Source organism: Thermobia domestica, chromosome 15 (assembly GCF_964235325.1).
Source record: "Thermobia domestica chromosome 15, izTheDome1.hap1.1, whole genome shotgun sequence".
NCBI lineage: Eukaryota > Metazoa > Arthropoda > Insecta > Zygentoma > Lepismatidae > Thermobia > Thermobia domestica.
In genome coordinates, this window is record NC_137468.1 from 1,461,220 (window position 1) to 1,485,746 (window position 24,527).

Sequence of the window (24,527 nt, forward strand, 5' to 3'; positions counted from 1 at the left end):
CATGATTGGAGTTGGTCGGAAACGACATTTATTTCAACTCAACCTGGTATACTGATATTTGTAAAGTTTCTTTTTACCTTCAGGGGTATGAAATATCTTCAGTGTAAACAGAAAATAAACTAACAGTGTTAAATCAAGATCACGCATCACATACTAAAGATAGTTTAAAACAATGGTGAACATTATTAGAATCAAACAACGATCTGAAAGGATCGGCGAAGGGTAACCGAAACCATTGACCCGAGCTAAGCAAGTTACGCGCAAATTACTGAGTTACTTTTACGAGACTTTTATTTATTAAGACTCCAATTTGAGATGAAATGTTTACCTTTTCTTGTAGTCTACACTATTTACAACAGCAATTTCTTCCGTGTTCTCTAGCAAGGAGCGCAAACAGTCTTTGTGACCATTTATCACAGCTGCATGAACTGGTGTTCTTTGGGTTACGTCATCATGCACACAGACTAAGGCACCACAGCGAAGCAATAATTGCACACATTGTTTATGACCTGAAAATAGATAAACATACTCTTAGAAGAAAGAAAGACTACTACATCGGGAATATTATGGAAAGTACAATGTGAAGATATTCAATGATTTGTAATGAAAATAATGTCTGACATATATCTGTTAAGAATAACAACCACTAATATGTTTATTGTGAAGAGCATTTGTACATCAACCTTTTTTTATAAATTAAAAAAAAAAGTGACTAGTATACAGTAATATATATACACAGAAATAATAATATTTAGTTTCAAAAGTAAAGGTATGAGTAAAATAAATAACAATGTTGATTAACAGATCACCTAACATGCCCCTTCTTAGCTAAGTGGGCTTAGATATCATTGGGTGTGTCACCAATCGTCTTAGCGTCTCTGAAAACTACAGATTTGAGACTAATATCGGTCATTTTCGATTATTTTTGCACGTGTGCCTCTTTTCAATCCTCCCTCCAGAATTGCTAAGTGTATCTTGCCCTAAAGAATTTTATTTTCCAGGTAACAACTTTTGTTGAGACTGCTCCACGTATCTGGAGTTATGCTGCAACAGACATACGAACGTACATTTTTAAATGCATCGCTTAAAATGGAAATTTTCACCAATGCTTGCACACCGTCCATTTATTTCTAATAAGGGATTTATATACAGGTTTCATCTTTCTTGCATGACGGCCTCGTGAGATACTCGATTTTTCGCGAAAGCCATGACCCACTGCTCCCCCTGTTAAGATAAGTATTTTAACCAATTTAATATTATATGATCCTTGAGAGAGCATAGATTGATAATCATGCAAAGTATGATTGTAATTAATTCAGTAGTTATTGCGTGATGCTATTGAAATCACTTTCGCTTTTATATAATATACTAGCCTTTACCTAGCTGGGGGCTTCGCCCCAGACCCCCACATTTGCTCAGCCTATGGCCTCGCACCTCTTATGTGTCAGCCTTTGCATCAAAAATTAATTTCGTGCATTTGCTCTTAACATTTTTTGAATTTAGTCCAGCTGCCCCCACCCCTGACACCTGCGTTTATAAGGTCTACAGTCTCGCAGCTCTTAAACCTACAATTCTACCAAATTTCAAGTTTTTTTTTTTTTTTTTTTTTTCGTATTTCAACTATCTAAAAGATAAGATTTTGTATCCCAACAAACCGCCCGTTTAAATAATATGGGAATTTCTTCATCCCACCTTTAGACCCCTTAAAAACTAAAAGTATTCACTTTTGGCAATTTTCCTATGAGTTAGTCCTGGAAGACTATAATCATGCCAAATTTCATCCTTCTAATCCTGCCAGAAGGGCCTAAACATTTTGGGGTGTAGAACTTGTTTCATATAAATAACATGGGAAAGATTTTTCAGTTCCCCATAAAACCACCCTACAGCTGGAAATTTTTATTTTTGGTAACTTACTTCGGTAACGCTAACGAAAACGTACAAGCACATCAAACTTCGCGTTTTTATTACAAATATCTAAAATATGAGGTTATAGGTCCACAAAAAGGTTCACTTAAATAACATGGAGAATTTCTTCATCTATCCTTTAGACCCCGTGCCCCCCAAAATTGAAAATATTCACTTTTGGCAATGTTTTTTTCTTCGGGTTAGTCCCGAAAACAATTATGTCAAATTTAATCATTGTAACCCTACAGGAAGTGCCCAATAATTTTGGAGTGTAGAAGATGTCCCATACAAACAACATAGGAAAGATTTTTCAATTGTCCACAAAACCCCACTAATGTTGGAAATTTATGTTTTTAGTGATTTCGTTAAATACTTCTATAGAAAACGTACAAGCACACGAATTTCAAGTTTTTATTCCAAATATCTAAAACATGAGATTATAGGTCAAAAAAGACCCATTTAACTAACATGGGCAATTTCTTCATCTCCCCCCTCCACCTTTAGGACTTCTAAAAATTAAGAATATTCAGTTTTGACAATTTCCCTGTGAGTTAATCCGGGAAAGCTACCATCATGCCAAATTTCAACTTTCCAAGTCAACCGGAAGTACCCCATTTATTTTATGTCAGTCAGTTCATATAGTAGAGGTTGATTAATTCGTGTGTCAATTTCATTTGTTCACTGTGCAAAAGTGGTAGGAGCTAAAGCCGTGCCATTTGGTGTAACTTTAGACGAAGGACATAAGTTTTGTTCCGACATAGAAGCATGTCACTTGTACTCAAGATTGAAAAGATATAGGGTCAAAGGTCAAACTTCGATTTTTTTCCTTATGGGACTGCAATGATAAATTCTGAAAGAGCCTGAAAAGAAATCGAAGTGATAACAAAGAAAAAGCTGTGTGGTATGATTCTACGCCACAAGCCGACAAAATATGCGTCAATCAAGTGTCAAGGTCAGAGATCACGATCAGATCAAGGTCGCAGGTCACAGGATAGTTCCTTGATTGTTCAACTGTTTTCTTTCATCCTTCAACATACCCTTTCATTATAACAACTGCTGTTTTCCCAGCGACTATTTGATTTTTGTGGTTGACCTTTGACCTTGTATTTGCCTGTGACCTTTGACCTGATACTACTACTGAGTGTTCCTTACTTGTTCCGCTGCTTCATTTTGATGTTTAACATGATTTGATATGGACATTGCTTTGTTTTCAGTGTATTCAAATAGGGTTTCAAGGTGACCTGTGACCTTGGTCTGACCGTGATCTCTGACCTTGACACTTGATTGACGCATATTTCGTCGGCTTGGGACGTAGAATCATACCACACAGCCTTTTCTGTGTTATTACTTCGATTTACGTTTTTTCAGGCTCTTTCAGATTTTACCATTGCACTCCCATAAGGAAAAAATCGAAGTTTGACCTTTGACCCTATATCTCTTCAATCTTTAGTACAAGTGACATGCTTCTATGTCGAAACAAAACTTATGTCCTTCGTCTAAAGTTACACCAAATGGCACGGCTTTACCTCCTACCACTTCTGCACAGTGAACAAATGAAATTGACAGACGAATTAATCAACTCTATGTATAGTAGGAAGGATTTATTTCATACACAAGAATACAACACATTGATTGAATGGGAGGGCGACGCTTCCATTAGAATTATTACTGTTTTCTTACGTTGTATTACTTCATAGTTTACTTATGTAGAGCTATAATAAATTACATGTGCTTACCTTTAGCTGAAGCCAAATCCAGAGGCGTCTTCCCTGTATGATCTTTCATATTTACATTTGTAAACAACGGTAACAGCAATCGGAGAATATCTCCATGACCATGATATGCCTAAGAGAAAAAGATATATTTCACTGGTTTCACAACCATTAATACAATCACTATTATGAAATTACACAAACAATTATACCCTCACAATTCCATACTGTGAATTTATCCCACTTTTTGCAAAATCATATGGTTGAAACACTTTAATAAGTTTTAAACAAATATAAACTACTAAACAGGAAAAGTATTTGATTTAGATGGTAACATAACTGTGAAAAAACGGAATAAACCAAACGCGAATTCAATAATAATAACCGCCAAACTTTTGTATAATGTATAAGAAGGAGAAAATAATTTTTCTGGAGGCTAAACTGAAGAAATCGATAGTTTATTTTAAAATAATAACCATGTAACAATCAGTGTCTAATGAAGCTAATATGTACAGTTAGTTGGCGAAACTGTTACACGATTATTATTTTAAAATAAAAGTTGCTTTATTCAGTGATCTGTATTTCTAGTTGAATTTATTTAAGATAGCAAAGCTAATATGAACCAGTAAGAAATGGAATTAAAATTATAAGCATTGAAGGCACCTCCTACAGTTGTGGGCTAAGTTTTTCTGAATGACAGGGAAATGGTTCCCTTAACCCATTATAATTGATACTTTTACTCATTTTCTTCCACTAAAAGGTTTTGTTCTGTTTTAATGAATTTTATAGAATCATAGTTTTTAAGTTTTTTAAAGGTTATTATTATTACAGAGCTCAAAATAGTCTAGTCTATTTTAAATAGTTCAAAAATGACCAAAAACACATGAAAAACTGACCAAAATCTCATCAAAAAGTAACTTTAAACCTTAGTACCAAACTTGGGAATAAATTGAATTTTACAATATATATTGAACCAACATAGAACCGGCTGGATCATAGCTGAAATACGTAATGTTTTAATATGTTAAGATTAAAAATTATTTTACTTAAGTTTGTCAGCTAATAAAAAAAATGGATTACTTATGTTTAGAGGTTCATTATTAATTTGCACGGTTCTAGAAGAAAGAATAGACACAGGCGGGCTCTCAAATCCACCTTGAGAACTTAAGCACTTACCAATCATTCACTGTGCTTTGGAAAGAATAAAAAGTGAGACTAAAGCTGACGTGGTTTACATGTGGCAACACCGCTGCACATGGCATCAAGTACTGAAGTTTCCAGAAGAATAATAAGTAACCAGTTTCTCCTTTTTCCATTTATTTTTATAATATTCTTCTTAGAAACTGCCAATGCGAAACATAATCACGACTTTACCCCCCGTTCAAAGTAACTTTTAGTAACAAACTTGAAAGAAGTAACTTTTAGTGACTAACTTGAAAAAAAGTAACTTTTAGTGACTAACTTGAAAAAGTAACTTTTAGTAACTAACTTGAAAGAAAAGTAACTTTTGGTAACTAACTTGAAAGAAAAGTAACTTTTAGTTAAAAAAAAAAAAAAAAAAAGTGACTTGCCTATGAGCCGTTATTATTATTCGTTTTTAATCTTTGCTGTAACTTTTCCGTTAAAAGAGCTACATACAGGTGTTGAACCAGCACTGAACCATTGTGTCATTTACTCAAGTAATGCTTAATTAGATGAGGTTGCCTATACATATTTACTTAATCGCCATCAAAGTTGACACCTTCAGAACACACACACACACACACACACGCACTTGTTTCATCGCTCCTGCGATTGGTAGAAACACCGACGAAAGACTTGTTTTGGTATCTTCCGAAGTTCAAGCATCGCGTTGTTTTTGATCTCTTCTGCGTTGGCGATACGGAAAAGGCCCATTTTTAGCTTTGGGAAGACGCAAAGATTCTATGGTGCTAAACAGTTTTGAAGGCTATTAAAGTCTTTAAAGCAGATTTTCCTCAAATTGGCACACACTTCTTCGTTCAGCTACATTACTAGTATACTATCTGTTATGGCGTGTTAATAGTTGTCAAATTCATAATTAGGCAGCCTAAAGACTGTACTGTATAAGATTTATTGAGATTGCATCACAAATGGCAAAACTACAACAGTAGTCGGGAAACTTTTTGACTGTCTCTCGTATAAATACATTTGTAATAATTAGTTTTACACTAAAATGACAAACTAGAGCGAAAATTATGTGAAAATATTATACTGTCATCGACTTTACGTATCTGTACAAGATGTTAAACTCGAGTTAGCATGTAAACGCGTAAAATTTAGGTTGCAAGATTTGACTTTAACAATTAAAGCAAAGAAAATTAGCCTACTAAAAAGCTTTATAATAATGTTAAGAGGTAGAACACTTACCGCCAAGTGAAGAGGAGTAATTTTTGGCATGTTATCACCGTACAATAAAAAAGACGATCCCACAGCTTCTAACAAGTATTCCAGTCCTGCCTGGTTGCCTCCTGCTACAGCATAGTGTATCGCAGTAAAACCCTGAGAGTCCACGATCTTTGGGTCAGCCTTATGTTTCAGTAAATACTCCACGCACCTACAATCAACAAACAATGCAAACCACTATTTACTACAATCAACATCAAAATTACTGTGAATGGAGCACAATATAAAACAAGCAAAATAAAGAAGAACGTTAAACGAGAATCTTAAAAACTGTACATTATAGAATTTATTACGGATTTCACACGTTACACACTTATAATTAAAAGATATTATAAAAGACTAATTTTCTGTGCGTTATTGATTTTCTTTTTCAATCCAATATTTCACTTTAGTTTACTGCCGAAAGTTTTGTCCACGAGACATCTAAGCAAAAATCCTGAATTTCATCATGTGTTAATTCCAGTTTCATTCTTCTATATACCGGTAAGTAAGAATTCAACTAGCAGTCCGAAGTCTGAAAGAGATTAAATACTGACGAGAGCAAACCATGAATAAAATCCAAAAACCACACCATCAGGCACTGATAGCGTCCCAAAAACATAAAAACATTTGATTTGGTTTTTAGTTTAGCGTCCCTTTTAGGAGCGAAGCTATTATGAGACATGAGCCTACAGCTTAACGTTGAATCCAAACCACATGAGCTCTTGTCATGAATCGAATTTGGGTCTCTCATGCCAAAGGCGCATATGCTAACAGCTCAGCTACGAGGGAGCCAGATATGAAAAGAATAAAACTGGAATGAAACACAAGAGCGAGTTTAAGATCTTTCCTTTAGAAATTTCACTCCTGGACAAAGGCTTTCAGCAGTAAGCGAAAGCGAAGAAAAATAAATCACGCACACAAGACTAGTCTTTATTTCCTTAATTATACAATTTAGTTAAGTCAATGATTATATACAAAGTTTTTTTTTTAAGAAGTTAAGGAATACTAGTAAAAATTCTGGATGTATGTTAGAATAAAAAGTTCGAGGATTCTGCCATTTTTAAAAACACTATTTAAGGGTAATTTGAAATGGAATAAATAGAAATAGGGTGACAAATGCACCAGTAATGAACACGTTAATGATCTGTTTGTACTTTTAACACAATGAATTTGTTAGTTTGCGTGAATATTCGCAGTTTTCATAGACCGTTCTAGGATTCCCGAGCAAAGTTAATAACTCTGAACTAACTGAAAACTAGATGTTAGTTTATTTTTGAGAGGTCAGCAAATGCACCAGTAATAGTTAATGGTCGAGCGAGAAATCGAGGTGTACCAGTAACGGCCACCTTTTGGTATCAGTAATGGACGAAAGGAGCTCCAATATTTATAGAAAACGAACGTAACGTATCACAATTCACTGACAAGCAAATCGTGCCATACACCTAAGCAATTCTGAAATAATAATAAAGCTCTGTCAAATAGTCAAGTGGCTAGTGCGTGCATCTTTGCTGAAAGTGGTCCTGGGTGCGATTCTCGATGGAAAAGCACAAATAAATAAATAAATAAATAAAATCACAATCACTCACTCTTATTAATTATCCGTCTCCTTTAGCCTGAAGGGCATATCGTAGACGTTAAAGTAATTTCATTTCAATAATAATAATAATAATAATAATAATAATAATAATAATAATAATAATAATAATAATAATAATAATAATAATAATAATAAAGCTCAACAAAATAATTATGCCAGCACGTTAATCAAGTGTGCACGTCATGTAACCAGAATGGAAGAAAGCAGGAACGCTTTCAAAGTTTTAACTGGAAACCCAATCGGAAAACGACCATTAGGGAAACCTAGGGGCAGATGGAAAAACAATATTAAGATGGATCTCGCACAAATAGGAATACAAAGTAGAAACTGGATCCAGTTGGTTAAGGATCGAAGTCAATGAAGAGCTTTTGTGAACGCAGCATTGAACCTCCGGGTTCCATAGGGCATTCGGTACGTTAAGCAACGATATTTAAATAACAAAACGAAAAATATTTATACATGAAAGTCTAGTTGTCTTGGTACGCAACTCAGACGTAATTATTGGCGATAAAAGTTGTACTTCTTTTCTCTGTTTTTCTTCTTACGGCATTCGTGCCATTATTTAGATGAAGTAACACTACGTAACTAGATAACATTTCCTTGGCCACTCTCTTTTCTTTATTTTACGTCGCTCTGGCCATATTATGATGTCAGACGAGGAGGACTGTGTGAGTAGTTTTCAGCTAAGCACCTTGCTTCAGTTGAAGAAATATCTCTTCTGCAGAAATACCGGATGCCATATAATAAAACTGGTTTTGTGCAGAGATTCCGTTACCATCAGATTCAGGAGATTCGGCGCCAGATCCATTTGAGGTTAGAGGTTGCAAGAAAGGCTTTGCCGGATTAATACGCCAGATCAACTAGTAACCAGAAGCGGTCCAAATATTTTTCATATTTTTCAGACTTATCATTTCCAGTCCCTGAATTTCGGGGAGATCTGAGTCTTTCTTCGCGATGGAACCCTCCAAAACGTGCAGTGAGTAATAAATTATTCCCATAAAGTGGCTAACTGGTACATTTGGGAATAACTCGATGTTTAATGGTCATACCTAGCAATTAATGGCCACACCCACAATAGGATGTATGAGTAATGGCCACCCCGTCTACAAGGACATCGAAACGTTGAATCCGGTTTTTATGTGAAGGTGCTCTACAGAAGTATTCACTCATTTGAACATGATCCGGCTTAGATAAGAACCGATGTCATCTGCTAGTCACATCTCACAGCGCGAGTGTTTCATTCTGACTGTGGATATCTCTGTGCGCCTCAAATGGTAACTATAGAACTCATGATACGTAATGATTGCTTTAGTTCATTACATCAATATTAGACGGTATAGACTGTAGACCGATTTATCTAAACGCTCTTCGTGATATCATTCGGTTATCATTTGACAAGAAAGGCCAAAGTGTCCATTACTGGTACACATACCTTATTGATTTTAAAAACTAACGTTTATTTTTACAGGAAGAAATAAATACGGAGGGGAAAATACCAGTATTAACATAAGGTGCATAATAAGCACTTTTTTTATTTAAAAAAAAAAAAAAAACTGCTTTCCAAACCAACTTAGTGTAAGTAGGTATTTTTGCAGAACCTATCAAGAACATTAACAACGAAGACGATGTTAATAATGTAAGGAAGGCAATGCAATTGTTGTTTGTAGAACAAACGTTTGTAAATATTTTACTTAAGCAAAAGAATATAAACAATGGAAGTAATTGTAAAAAAAAAAAAAAAAAAAAAAAAAAAAGTTCGAGAAAAACTGTCGTTAACAAAAAACAATGGTGGCTTTTGAGGGAAGTCAAACCAGTAAGAATTAAAACTTTTATCGCTACAAAGTACGGAAAGAAAATTTACGTAGTGTACTAATTGTTAAATACAAGAATTAGAAAATGAAATCTTTGAGTTTTACGTCCCACGGTTATGCCGGTTAGGCTAAAGGAGACGGTGATAATGAGTAATGAATGAAATGGTGGAATGAAGAAAGTGGGAGGAAACGGGAGAACCCCGAGAAAACCCACGCACACGGTGTTTGTCCACCACAAAGTTCACTTGGCGAGGGCTGGGTTCGAACCCGGGACCCCAAGCGCCAGAGGTGAACGCTCTACCACTGAGCCACCGCGGCCCCCTAAATACAAGAATTAGAACATTACTTTTAAGTTTTCTTTCCTTAGTTTGAAGAAGTGACTTTCTTCAAGAGCAGAGCCGCCACTGACAATAATATAATTCCACTTTAGAATTAAGAGAATCTACCTCTTTATCTCTCCGTTGTTGCAAAGGAAATATAAATTACAATTACATTTGGCGAACTCTCATACCTTCCTCCACCGGCAATTTGAAAGTTGAGAGTGAGTTCCACTTCTTTTGGTGCCGAGTCCTTATCATCTTTTATACCTAATATTTGTTTTTATTAAGAACTGAATGAACTAAGCTGGCGCACGATTATCACTATTAAATGAATCACAGCAATGCACAGAAATATTTGTTAATACCGAAATTTTCAATGGGATCCCGCCAGCGGCTTAAATTACATAAACACACTTCAGAAGTTGCGCTATTATTAAGTATTCTGCCTGTTGGAGGGTCCTGGGACTAATGACTGATTTTATTTATTTATTTATTAAATTAAAATTAGGACCTGGAAGGTTTCTTTCACGTTCCTTGATCTTCAGTTTCCTCTTTTAACTTCAATATTATCTTTTATTTTTCAAATTATCGATCAGTTGTGTTTTTCCTCCCATCTTTCCCTCTATAGCGGTGTGAAGAAGGCAATTTCTCGCAATATGTTTCCAATCCAATTGGCCTTCCTACGAAGGAAGGATGCTGGCTACAAGCGTTCTGTTCTCTCCTACCCGTTTTAAAACACCTTCGTTTGTAACTTTCTCTGTCCATTTTATCTTTTCGATCTTCGTCCAACACCACATTTCAAAGCTCTCTAAATGTTTCTCTAACTTTCGTAATATTCAAGTCTCTGAATCATACAGTTCAATACTTCATATACAACACTTGAACCAACTTAACCTTAGCCCAATATTAAGCTACTAGTTAAAGAATGAACGCCTCTTTGGCTATGGCATTATATAATGGAAAATCATTTCTGGCATGTATAAGTTTATCTGTAACATCCTGGGAACAAAATACATACACCACACCATTAGACATAACTAAATCTGACATGCTTTTCCATTAAATTATGAGATATGACTGAAACAGTAGTGACTGTTCACGTAAATAAGCTACTAACAGAGATAGGGGCCCACTGAGAATAATGTCATTAATATATATATATATATATATATATATATATATATATATATATATATATATATATATATATATGATCACGCAAGCGGGACTTCGTAATATTTTAATGCTAGTACGTCCGTTACTCCACGCGGTAAATCTTGAACGAAAGCGAGTTTCTGAATTCTGTTCTTTTGCAACAGACAGCGAAAACGTTTAACGGCCGAGTTCGTTAATCGAGTCGACCCATTAACACCTTAATGGGTAACGGTAAATTAATGATGGTCATTTATATCTCAATCATGTAACTGATTTTTTTATTTCTATTTTTATACTAGATAACTAGCTGATGATTTTGGCCGAGTTCGTTAACCATAACACCTGTTAAAACCTTAACGGGTAACGGTGACTTAATGATGGTCATCTATATCCCATACATGTTAACTAATTTTTGAGTTCTGTTTCTTGCAACAGATAGCTAGAGCGATTGTTGTGGATGAGTTCGTGACTAGACTATATCTGTTAACATCTCAATGGGTAAAGGTGACTTTAACGGTGGTTATCTCTACCACATACACGTAATTTTCGCGTGATCTTCTTTACTGTGTTTACCACATTTTATTATTGAAAATTTTCTTTAAACCACGTAGAATGTTTTAGCTGTTCCCGTGCTTTAATTTTCTTTCCATCTGCAGAAAATGTTGCCCGAAGCTCTTGCAATACATAAAAGCGAGGAAGTTTGTTGAGATCGTTCTTACTTGTGGATGTAAACACAAATTACTACTTGGGTTTGTACTTCAATACACTGTGCTAGTGTTTCTTGAAGATTTCCCTAACCCAAAATTTAATTTGACGCTTTAATAAGAATATTTGTTATTTTGCGTACATCAAGCCATTTTCTACTTTCAAATTATCGGCCGAAGGTGGGCGAGTTCATCGAATTGAAAATAGTTTTTTTTTTCTATAGAGAGGTAAGTGAGAGATTCTTTAAATTCTCATAATATGCTCTGCTTCTCAAATACGTGTTACATACAAAATGATTTTTTATAACTGTTTCAGTCATATCTTCAACTTGTCACATTTTCAACTTGTTCTGCACAGTCTCTACACGAACTTTGAAAGATAAGCTGTGTATGTACTATCTAAAGTGAAAACACGGTTTCCAGGAACTCTTCTGAATAGAATCTACCCTTCTCCTACAGAAACAAAGAGCAAAGAAAGTAGAAAGGGGTGTACCTTCCCTCCTTATCCTCTGCGGCTGCAAGGTGTAACGGGGAGCAACCATCGTTGTCTTGCTTATTAACGTGAGATCCAATGGTAACTAATGTATAAACGCAGGGAAAATGGCCCTGGCCTGCAGCATAATGCAAGGGAGTACGATTCATATTGTCCTGCAGCTGAAAGTTGGATCCACTACTGACTAAAAGATCCAGGCACTCAACACTCCTACAATAGACAGAACAAGCCCTTGTTGTTAACAACACTATCTAATCAACAATGGATCAATGCTACTAACATCAAGCTAACAAAGTTGACCTTATTCGCTGGATACCTTACACAAGAATGTCTAAAAAGTATTAGATAATACTTCCCTAATTAGCATATTTAAAAACATATGGGGAAAAGATATCTTCTTAATAACAATACACAAAATTTAAGCAACGCAGTGAGACAAAATGGGTAAATATTTAGCATATCAACTTCTCACATTAATAAATACCTGATCGAAATAGTTCTAAAAACTGCAGCAAAATGCAACAGATAGACGATAACAGCTCAAAACAGATAAGGAAAGGTTGAGTACAAATTACCGAATCTTCATAATTTTCCATATATCACTTTATACGTACTTTCATATAGATCACTAACACACCTGTTAAATTTTCAAATTATAGGTAGCTTAAATAACTAAGTTCACCCGTCAAAAGAATAAAACACAAAAGTCACCCAGAAAAAAAAGGAACGTTTTGGTGTAAAACGACAACTGATGTGTGCAAAAGATTTATAATACAGCAACTACATTCTTCATTCTATTTTTCAGCATATGACTTATACACATACAAATATTTATAAGCGTGCTAATTTTTTTAATACTGTCATTGTATTGTTGCAGCCAGTGCGTTTTGGAGTTAAAAAGCATGGAAAAGTGCTCCTTTCCGGACACTAATTCAAGTTCCGGAACGAATAAAAATCAAAAACTTTATGACACTCTGCATCTCATAGTCGGCAGGACTCTCTCCACTAGATAGTGTTCAATGTTTATGTCTGACCCGTCTCATTGCTCGGGTTAAAACTGAGGGGATTTAAGATAGGATATGCTACGAGCTAGTCAAATGTTCCTTCTTACCAGAAAGAACTAAATCCCTACTGATGAACTCAAAAACAATGACGGCAACAAACTGCAATGAACGGAGAGGAAAACTAGTATTACGTTAAGATAAGTGCTTAGATGTGTATGGCGAATATGTTGAAGAGTGAAGAAAATGATGTAGTTTCTCTACTACATCCATGTTTTAAAATCCTCCGTTATCGGCGAAACGAACGCGCCATTAGTACTTAAAGGAGTATCCCTATACCTCAACTTCCTTTTTACAGTTCATTTCGCCGATAACGGACCACGGTAGAACATGGATATTTAGATAGAGCGCATACTAGTTCCTTTGTAATTCCTTAAACTGCTTGGGATCGGTCCTGTAGTTTCTAAGGCAGAGCGTTTTGAAACGTAAATTTTCGAAGGCTCATAACTCTTTTTTCTTTCATTTCATATAAGGAATCACCTCCCAAAGTTTGTCGGTGGAGTTACCTACCACCCTGTATATTTTGCGAATATCGTTTGTGATTCGTGTTTTACACACACACGCGAAAAGTTCCATTTTCCCTGGATGATCCACGGAAAATAAAGTAAAGATTGGCTACTGTTGTGCCTTATTTAATATTTTTCGAACGTTATCCCTCGAAAGTGGCCCCCGTTAACGTCGAGACACTTCTGTGCACCACATGTAGCTAGCTACTCACGGGCGATGCTACGCATGGTGTAGGTAATACTTTGCTGTGTTCAGCCAGGATATGTGAATTACTTGCATACGCCTTCTGTTTTAAATATCCCCAGCGACAAATATCATGGGAGGACATACCCAGGGAACGAGAGGGCCATATACCCTTGCTTGCTATTCGCTCTTCTCTAAACAGTTTATGCACCAATGACAGGAATTTATTCGAAGTATGGCATGTGGCTTCATCGTATTGGAAGGAATACAGTCTTTCTTGTTGTCAGTTCGTGAATACCGGACGTTAAAGAATACCGGACTCACTACACATGTCCCTGAAACTGTGAAAAAAATTCGTCATGGAGGAGCCAGGATATGTGAATTTTCAAAAGAGTAGTGCCATGTATTCCGCACATTCACGTAACTCGATAAATGGAACCACACTTCATGGGACAAAGTACAGCAGAGGGTTCAAAAGTTCTTTATCATTGCAATCATTGCCAGCAACCAATTACCGCACGCAACCCAGTTACCTGTGTCCAGCTCCTTCAGTTCCTGGATACATATTATTCGGTATGGTTTCAGTTTCTCAGTAACTTCAACATACGCTGACACGTTCTTCATGACACTCTGATCTCCTGTGATAGTTTCCGGGTAAACTTTTTCAGGCTTCGTGTTATGTGCTGCTGAATTTTACAGACGACCTCCGGTGTTCGGTCATTTGGGTTCTGCCTACTCACATTAGCCATGGACCTGGTTTGATACTATTTTTGCACCAGACTTTAAACACAGCATTTTGTAGATGATATAATTGCTGGCTACCTGGCAGTGAAGGCTCTTGTGTGTTCTCAATTGACCCCATCCGTACATATTCTTTCACTACCACAATTTGCTGCTGCACGGAAAACGCCATCTTCTTGAAGCGACTTTGTACGCCAGAACTGAACCAATGGGGACTTCCAGCTAAACAACTGTATATCTGGCGGTACGCGAGCGTCAGATAGAATTATATACAATTGTTTCCTCGTATCTAGTATTACCGGCAGAGCTATTTTTATGTGGGCTATCTTGTATAAGCAATATTCATAGCATAGTTTGGAACTGTAAAAGTAACTTTTCTTTAACAGAATTTATAACTTTGATCCACCAATAGGCATTTTTCAGGAGAAAATTAGATAAACTATATTGTAGTATGACCTTGGTGTATTTAATATATCATAATTCTACTAGACTAAGGAATATTATATTTGGCCAGAAACCTGTTATATTCTTAGTCTGCTAAATAAATAATTACAATTGGAGATTCGAATGAAACGGACGCCCTCGTCTATTCGGGACTACAAATACAAACACGAATGATTTCACTATTTTTCTAAAGTTTTAGTAAATTTAGTCCTACATAAAACTGATGAAAATATGCAGTCACAGTTACATTTTAAGTTCGTTATTTGTTCCCAAGCTAATCTAATTGTTGTTTTAAGGGATTAAAGCGTTCTATTATTCAATTGGCCAAATTGTTTCAATGGCAAATCTCCATGCTGAAGCTTTTGCTACAGGACACTTTGCATTATACAAGGGAGTGTCCAAAGTTCCAGGACAGTGCTCATAACATGCAAACCGCTTGCAGCTCACGAGTTTTCCGCTAGGATGTGTTGCGGTTTTGTCTTGTGAGCCAGTGTGCCGAGTAGCGTTGTTTGAAATGGAAGCGTTTGAATGTTGCACGTGTTTTCATGTGTGTTGCATTAGCCATCTGTGATTTTTCTTATCTCGGCGGTATGGCAGAAGTTGACGAACAAAGGGTGTGCATCAAATTCTGTGTGGTATTGGGTAAAACGTCATTACAGGCGATGAGAGCATCGTTTATACTTAAGACCAAGAAACTAAACTGCAGTCTTCTCAATGGAAGAGCCCTGGGTCTCCAAGACCCAAAAAAGCACGCATGGAAAGAATGTAGTGCTATGCCATGTAGTGCTTTATCGTCTTCAATTCAAGGAATTCAAGATTTGTGAGCAGAAACAGTAACATGGTCTGTGCACCGTACTCAAGCCCCGGTCGTGGTTCGGAACCCACTTGTTCTTCATAACCAGGGTATTGCATAAGGACGTAAAGCAAAATCTCAATTCGAACTTAGGATTTATGCCATTTTGTCTGTAAATAGCATCTAGAATTAATGAGGTGGGCGCAATTTTACAAAGTAATGTGTTCTTTGCCTTAAGCTGTCTACTTCTCTACTTATGAAAACGACGTTGTCCGTTGAAACAGTTTGGTCAATTGAATAGTAGAATGCTTTACATGAGTTTCTGTACATTTCAATTACGCGTACACTAATCTCTTAAGTTGTTTTACCGTTTTAAGATTAAAAATATAATGTTTGTTGGTTTGAGCTTGATCTTAAAAATAAAATGACAAAAAATTATCATTTCTTTACGGTCACATTGCTATATAAGCTCCCCGGACAAAAAATTAGTCACCCCCTTGGTACTTACGGAGCGGTCGGCAAGGGAGTCCACAAGGGTCTGCAAGGCCGTCACATCCAGTTAAGCCACTTACGGAGGATACGATCACGCAATTTCACCAAACGTCGGGGATGCTGATGACGTTTCACCCGCTGTTCCAACTGGTACCACAGATTCTTAATTGGGTTGAGGTCCAGCGATTTTGCGGACCATTCGAGGTGTAGTAGGGTACCTGAGTGTTCCTCAAACCAGTCACATATGGGTCCAGCTCTGTGAACTCTGCTGTTGTTGTCTTGAAAAATGGGGCTGTCTATAGCAGTCATCGTGAAGAAAGTGACTGAAGGGCACCTGCTCGTCCAGGATGTTCAAATAAACGCGCTGGTTCATGTCGTGGACACCTCAATGAGTGGGCCCACCCTATAATACGAAAAACACCCCCAGAACATGACAGACCCACCCCCGGACTGCACCTGACCTTCCACACAGTGCGAGTGAAATGCTTCATGTGGCCGTCGGTGGACACGACGCCGGGCGTCATTCGAATACAGGCAAAATCGTGATTCGTCAGACCATATGACACGGCGCCAGTCTGCTACTGTCCATGTTTGTTGATTATTGGCCCACTGCAGACGGGCAACTTTATGTGCATGTGTGAGCAGTGGTCTTTTGCGAGGTACCCGACTCCATATGTTCATTGCATGCAGTTCCCGTCGCAATGTTCTCTCGCTGACAGGTTGGACTGGGCCTGCATTCACGGACTGCAGTAATTCCTGGCGGGTTTGGAAGCGATTTCGATTCATAAGCCTGGAAAGCCGTCTTCGGACCCGATCTGTGAGGATCTTTTTCCGACCACAGTTCTAGCGTCGTGTTTCGTGGTCACGTGTGTTACACCACTGCTTGTAGACACGTTGAACAGTCCGCCGCGAAACACCAAAAAATCCGGCAACTTCCATGACTGTGTGGCCATGGGAACGGCCAAACACGATTGCCCCTTTTTGCCACTCCGTCACATCCGCGCTCTTACACATCTTGCCGCGCACACACCACTTCGGTCGGCTCTGTGTCACTCCACGGTAAAGCCCTATGATCGCCTCGAGGCAGTGTATGCACGTTTGGCCATGTGATTCGACCAATACGCCATCTGTACCTGTTTGCCAACGCATCCTTGATCTCTCGCGCGGGGGTGACTAATTTTTTGTCCGGGGTGCTCATTTACTTAACATAACTTTATAGTCATATTGTTATGTATTTACATTTTCTGATGCTGACTATGTTTTAAAAGTAGAAAGGTTATTTACGGGTGCTATTCAACAAATAAGGGCGAACTGGATTTTATTCGTATCCAAACATTTATATATATATATTGCGTAATCTTGAACATACTAGAAACCTTCCTTGTGTTAATTAATTGGAAAATAATTAGTCTTTTAGTAATCTTTCTACCTAGTGGCACACTTGCTTTTCACTCATTACATCTTCCACTGCACTACTCAACATTCTCTTTGCAAGATGAAACGTGTGAATCCTCGAAAAGAGATCTGTTCCCTTAGATTATAGGAATATAATTGGTAATCTGTATAATAATAACAGTACTGAATTTGGAGTCCGTCAGGGTGATTTTCCTTAACCTTCTCCTCTTTAATTTGGTATTAGGTTCTGCTGTTTGGAAATTGTTTAGAATGGAATTAGGATATAAGTTTGGAGATTATAAAATGCCTACGTAGATGATGCTCTTCTTATTAGCAATAATGAGGATGATTCACAAGAACTGGTACATAGTTTTGGAAATATTTTGGCTAATATGGGTATGAGAATAGCTGCTGAAAAATGTATATGTTTTGGAGTACAACCACAGAGGAAATCCTGGTTTGTTAAATCATCCAGCTTTTTATTGATAACTTTGAAATTAAGCGAATGGAGGGGCAATATGTAGTATTATATACTAGGAGGAAAGTGATTCATCGGTATAGAAGGCGCGCCCGGATGACAGGCAGTTTATACGAGAGCTAGTTTTAAGAAAAAAAATGAAGGAAAAAGGATCATTGACAAAGATTTGGCAACAGTTTAAGTTCAGTTTATTGCCTGTCATTCAGTTTGCAAGGGAGAGGAAAACCAATCACGACAGTATGAAAAGAAACTGCACACGGGGGCGGTTTCTCTTTGTGAGCATGTGGCTGTATTTAGACCGAAGCTACAGGCCATGGCTAATATATCGAGAAAACTACTTTTGCTAAGAGAGCAATGAATAAGAAACAAATCTTCTGAAATACATATCCTAAGGGAGGTAAAGGGGTATTTGCCTAGAATAGAATATCACATGAATCCCTAAGCGAGACATATAACTCGGGATATCTATAAATTCTTCATTAAAATTAATCGATATAGGTCCCAACATTTGTGAAAATTTCCATTTTAAGGGGCACTTGTACACAGCAGTTCATAGCGACTCAAAGGGACTGAATAATATATATAAATCCTGATGTGTAAGTCGCCAATGTTACACTTAGCTGTAAATTAGTTTGTTCTATATGTCTGGTGATACAAATAATATCTTATATGCAGTAATTTCATCAAATTTTGTAGAAATGCTAATAATAAGGATAGGGATAATAACGTTTAATAATAATAATAATAAACACTAATTACCTCTGAATTACTTGTTTCACGATGAAGCCATGGAAATCTGATTCAAAGTTTTATCTTAAATCTAACAACGGAAAAATTGTTAGTAAAAAATCCTCAGAAGCTCTAGGCTCTTGCAAAAGTTATACTTCAGTCACTAAACTTTTATATTTAGTTATTTTATTCGCATTTATCGTATTAAATAAATGTTGAAATAAAATTAATAGTATTTAATGACAAATAAATTCTTAAGTAAAATATTTATTATTAACAGATACGTGAACAAGAAGAAAAAATCGAGGTTTGGATGAAACAAACAAAATAAAAAAAAAATCAATATTCATAGTGTTATATATTAATGACAGGAGGAACTAACCGATTTAAATTTATTTTTACACACCAAATCCTCTGTAACTGCGTAGTTGTTAACCCATCGGGACGGAAATCCCGAGTTAGAGTCCCGGTGCAATCAATTACTTTTTCACTCTTTGTATATTATTGAATTTACACCTACAGAGGATTTGGTGTGCAAAAATAAGTTTAAATCGGTTGTTTTCTCCTGTCATTATTATATGAAATCACAACCGCCAAAAGATGTTCTCAATATATGGACACTGGATAGTAAAAGCATAGCAGTCAGGCTGTGGTATAAGCCATGTGGTCTGAGTGAAGAGCACCGACTACGGGAGTGAGTGTGTGTTTGGCTGTTCTGAGAAGTGAACTGGGTGGTGTAGTGGTTAACGCATTAGCTCGGTGTGCCGGAGATCCCGGTCCAATCAATCACTTTTTCACTCTTTCTATGTTAATGTATAGTGTCATGGTTAGAAATTCACTAATCTAATACATAACAAAATGTTGAATAGAATATTGCTACAGAAAATTTTCTGTCTCCTATTTATGATTGTCAAATAAATTATATTTATGGAAGAAAATCCCTTTTTAGTTTATTATGAGATCTCACTATCTTCGCCTACGACCAAGAAAAAAAATAAATCCTTAAATACATCACTCACCTTCCAAACAAACTGGTCAAAGAAAATAAATATATTTTTAAATGGATTGGTTCCATCATCATGTTCCATCCATATGAATTATATTAAGCTAAATAAGTACTCTCTTTCAATCTCTAGCTCTTCCTACATTGACCACTAGAAACATCCCTGGCTGTCATGACAACCTATATAATGCAACATCAATATCGCTTCCTTTTTGTTGTTAATATGAAGTCATTTGGGAATGCATTCACTCGCTTTAGATTCAGACTTCCTTATTGTTACAATATTGTTAAAATACATATTCAAGTTACAAATAATATACCTATATAGTACAAGTACTACAAACTACATAAATGAACGAAATGAGCTATGTAGAAATGAATCAATGAAACACAATAAGACAAAAATATGAACGAAAGATCGAAACACCAGGAGAAACCCTATTAGTATTTGATATCAGAGTACAATAAACTAATATGACATACATTATATTCAAAGACAACTATCGGGACCAATTATCAAATATCAAGCGTGACAGGTCAATTGTTTCTTAGCAACAACAGTGTTATATGACCAAAGTTTTGGGGAAATGACGCTAGAGCCTATAACAACTGCACTACTTTATTTGAGACTTGTATAGATATTTAACTTTTATACCGGAAGTTGTTTCTCTAAACAGGATAGTAGGTGTAGGAGTATATATACCGAGAGGATGTCAACTTATAAATATCCCTGACTATGAATCACGTACTAAAAACAACAATATTGTAAAACTTTGTCCCATATAGGTATAGGTAGAGCGTTAATAAAAAGTGTCCGGAATCGACTCCCACTACCGGCTTTTATTATAAAATTTCCACTATAAAAAGTATTTTTACAAAATATTGTACAAACAATCTCTTCAAGTTGCAAGGTTAGTTACAGGTTCGCAGACAGGATCTCTACAGAGCCTCGTAGCAGGCTAAGCAGAGTGGAGTTAGAGACCCAATGCTCCGTGGCAAGCAAAGGGATGGTTAAGTGGCCAACAGAGCCCCGTAACAGGCTAAGCCAGGAGATAGGATAGGCGTAGTCCCGTAGCAGACTAGAGGCCTGGGGTTAGCTTACTCCTAATGTTCCGTGGCAAACAGTAGGAGGGACACCAGAAAACTGGTACAGAATTGCCGTCGTCCAGCTAATTTATAGGGTTCCTTGGGTGTTGGTGGCGCTGCTGTTCTGTTGACATCGTATGCTCCATGGGAGGGGCCAGCAGCCCGTCGTCTGCAGGTGATAGTAGATCCATCTGGTGTGTGGAATCCTCTTGCTAAACCATGTGGTGGTGTATGTGAACACTGGCGTGAAGAGTTGTTTACACACAACATCACGTGGGACATTGCAATATACTAACAAAACCATTAAAAAAAAAAAAACATTCGATTTCTCAATACTTCTTCTATTGGTGGAGTTAAAAAAAATGTAAGTACTCTTGATTCATTCTTACATCTTCCAAAAGTATACATCGCCAAAAAATAAAGGACAGGGGTTTTCTTATATTGGGAGAATTTACTACAGGGACTGTAATCGATAGTGATATACTTCTTTGATATAATTAAGATGTGTCATGACGAACGGTTTTACCACATCACTGTTGTCACACAATACATATTACTCCAAATATATCAACAACACAAACGAAAATTTGGTTCAATTTCAAACGTATGGTGACACACAATTATTCTGAACTAACCGAATCGAACGGAAGGCGGATAACAAGGTTCCACGATATATAGGCGCTATACTGCGTATCACAGGTCTTCTGTGATGATGATATATGACAGTTTAGCGTTCCTTTAAGCAGCAAGGCTATATGAGACGTGGACCTACAACTTAACGTAAATCCGAACATGAGCTTCCGCCGGAAATCGAACCCGAGTCTCACACGCTAAAACCAGTCTTCTGGATACAAAATCTATTAGTGAAAGTATTAAGTGGACACAGGTGAAGTTAAATGGAAAACCCCAGCTTCCCTATCCAAAGACTCCCAATTTTTAATGTACAACGACAGCAAGCTCTGGGCCTCCTAACAGAGATCATCTACGGTTTCCTTTGTCAGCTACACCTCACCGAAAACAGCATCGGTGAGCTCTTTGTGCACAGTGAATGAATATCTCCAAAGGTGTTACGTTTAGTTTTGATAAGGCTCCATCATTCTTTCCAATCATTTAGGTTACTACGAAAGTTATGATTTTCCAAGGTTATATCCCGAAGATGCGTATTTTATTTATTTATTTTTTTTTTTTTTGGGGGGGGGGCTTAAATCATGCACTGTAATCCTTTGCTACACCCTTCAACCCCCTGTATACATGACATGATTAACCGCAAAAAGTAGACAAATTTGGTTGGGTAAGATAAAAGAATTATCAATTTTAATTATCAAGGAAGCTATTTCTTAACGATTTTGAAATAATAATGCAAAATATTCATTCGGATAATAATCTTAGTACTCGTCTCGAATTGTTTTCCCTTTTTGGATTAGTCTCGCCCGGCAACACTTCTGTGATGCGCAACTTCAATTACTATAAACGTCGACAGTGTTGCCAACACATGAGTATACGAAACAAAAATAAAAATTTAATATTTAGGAATTAACCAATTGTACCAAGATAAAGGTTTTACAAATTTTTGTTACATGTAGATTTTCAATGTGTATCTTTTTGTATCATAAAACATAGCAGGGAACAATGTATACATACCATCTTGTTTGCATGAAGACAAAGTGAACTTCCAGATATTTTTAACGAATGTTAAACTTTAAATGGGATTTATTTTACATAATAAACAATATAAAATTATCATATAAACCTGTGTAGGTTAGATATAAGGTTGCTCCCTATATACCAGTATATATATTATTTACATCAATGGAAGAATTATTGAAAAATACAAATGTATACAATAAACATACGAACAAAAATAACCGAACTACCAAGTAGATTAATAATAAGGGTGCCTAATCCATCAATACATATCCCGTATAGCAGTAATGTAAACAATGGTAAGTAATCGGAGAAAACGGTACTAACATATTTTCTCTACTTTTTCTCTACATTGATTTGATTTGATTCCCAATTTAGCGTCCCTTTCAGCAGTGAGGCTATATAAGACGTGGACCTACATCTTAACGTGGAATCCGAACTACATGAGTTTCTGCTGGGAGTCGAATCACGCTAAAGACGCGTACGCTAATCACTTAGTCACGAGGGAGCTCTTTCTCTACACTGATAGTGATGTTGTCTGTTGTTCGGGATTGCTAACAGGAAACAGGATGAAATGAATTTTAGAACATACCTTAGTATCTGCCTCGTGTTACGTAAGTTTCAATCATCACTTCGAATATAAAAAAGGAGCGTATCCTATGGGGCTAGGGGGTTCAAATTAATGCAACACGTAGAATATCTCACCAGCTCCTGAAGTTCGGAAGATGAAATTGGATAAATAAACTCCTTATTACAAATAAGTGGATACACGACCCAGCATTTTCCAAAAATTCCTGTTTTAAGGAGAGGAAAATGGGCAATTTCTATATTTTTCGCCACACTGGAAAAAATGAAAATGAAATATTTCAGTTTACCGTCCCGCGATTATGCTCATCAGGCTAAGGGAGACGATGATTTAAGCAAGTGAATGATGACGGAAGAATTGGTGGAATGACAAAGGGGGAGAAAACGGAAGTACCCCGAGAAAACCCACGGACACAATGTTGTCCATCACAAACTTACTTGGCCAAGGATGGAACCAGGGATTCTACACACCAGAGGTAAGAGTTCCTAACTCGCCACGCTGAAATCGACGTTGTCTGTTAGTCGTGATCGCAACACGGAAAGTGACTTACCTGCTTGAAATGAATTTTGAAACATAGTACTCATCGCAAGAGTTTATCATGTCACACTGATTGAAGGGAACATCCTAACGGGGTAGTGAAGTTCAAAATTTATGCCAAAAATATAGTAACTTATGGGTATTATAATTACATTTTTACTAAAATTGGTATCCTAAAGGAGGAAGAAATTTCTAAACATTCTCTCTAAACCTAATCTTCCCTTCGGAAGGGAGTTTCGGAGAACTCCACCTTATCCAAGTTTAGGAACTTCAAACAACACTTGAACAAAATTTCAATTTCCTACGCCTAATAGCCTCAAAGATCTGATGAAAAACAAGAAAAAGATCAAACCTCCTTTCCTTTAAGTTACCGAAAAAAAAAAAAAGGAAGTCTTATCCACATCCTTAGGTTCATAAAGAACATTTGTACAAAATTTTAATTAAGTGTTCCAAATTGTTTCAAAGATAAAGTTCAGCCTTCTTAAGAGTACAATTTCATGAAACTCGTCTTATCCATAGTATACAGAACAGGGCTTGTGGATAATATATATATAAAATTTTAATTTCCTACGCCTAGCAGTTTCGGAAAATACGTCAGCCCCCTCATTTCCTGCTCGTAGAATATCACTGCGCAAAACGTTTAGACGCAGCTCTCGAAATCAAATCGTTCAAATTAATTCATTGGCACTGGATCAGTTATATCATTTAGTTAAGAAAGCTATGGCACATGGTTTCTTCATTCATA

The 24,527-nt window shown here is 36.6% G+C and overlaps 1 protein-coding gene across 2 annotated transcripts in view; it reads right to left on the bottom strand.

Moving 5' to 3' along the window:
- LOC145672031 (serine/threonine-protein phosphatase 6 regulatory ankyrin repeat subunit A-like) overlaps window positions 1-24,527 on the bottom strand; it is a 98,617-nt gene that overhangs the window by 39,214 nt on the left and 34,876 nt on the right. The window contains exons 9-12 of one of the 2 annotated variants that reach the window (XM_081741225.1): window positions 12,104-12,313; window positions 6,006-6,192; window positions 3,642-3,750; window positions 329-509 (exon numbers count right to left, since the gene is read on the bottom strand). In XM_081741225.1, coding sequence (XP_081597351.1) covers window positions 329-509; window positions 3,642-3,750; window positions 6,006-6,192; window positions 12,104-12,313 — 687 coding nt within the window. The remainder of the gene's footprint in view (window positions 1-328; window positions 510-3,641; window positions 3,751-6,005; window positions 6,193-12,103; window positions 12,314-24,527) is intronic. The other variant, XM_081741226.1, reaches the window with a different exon arrangement.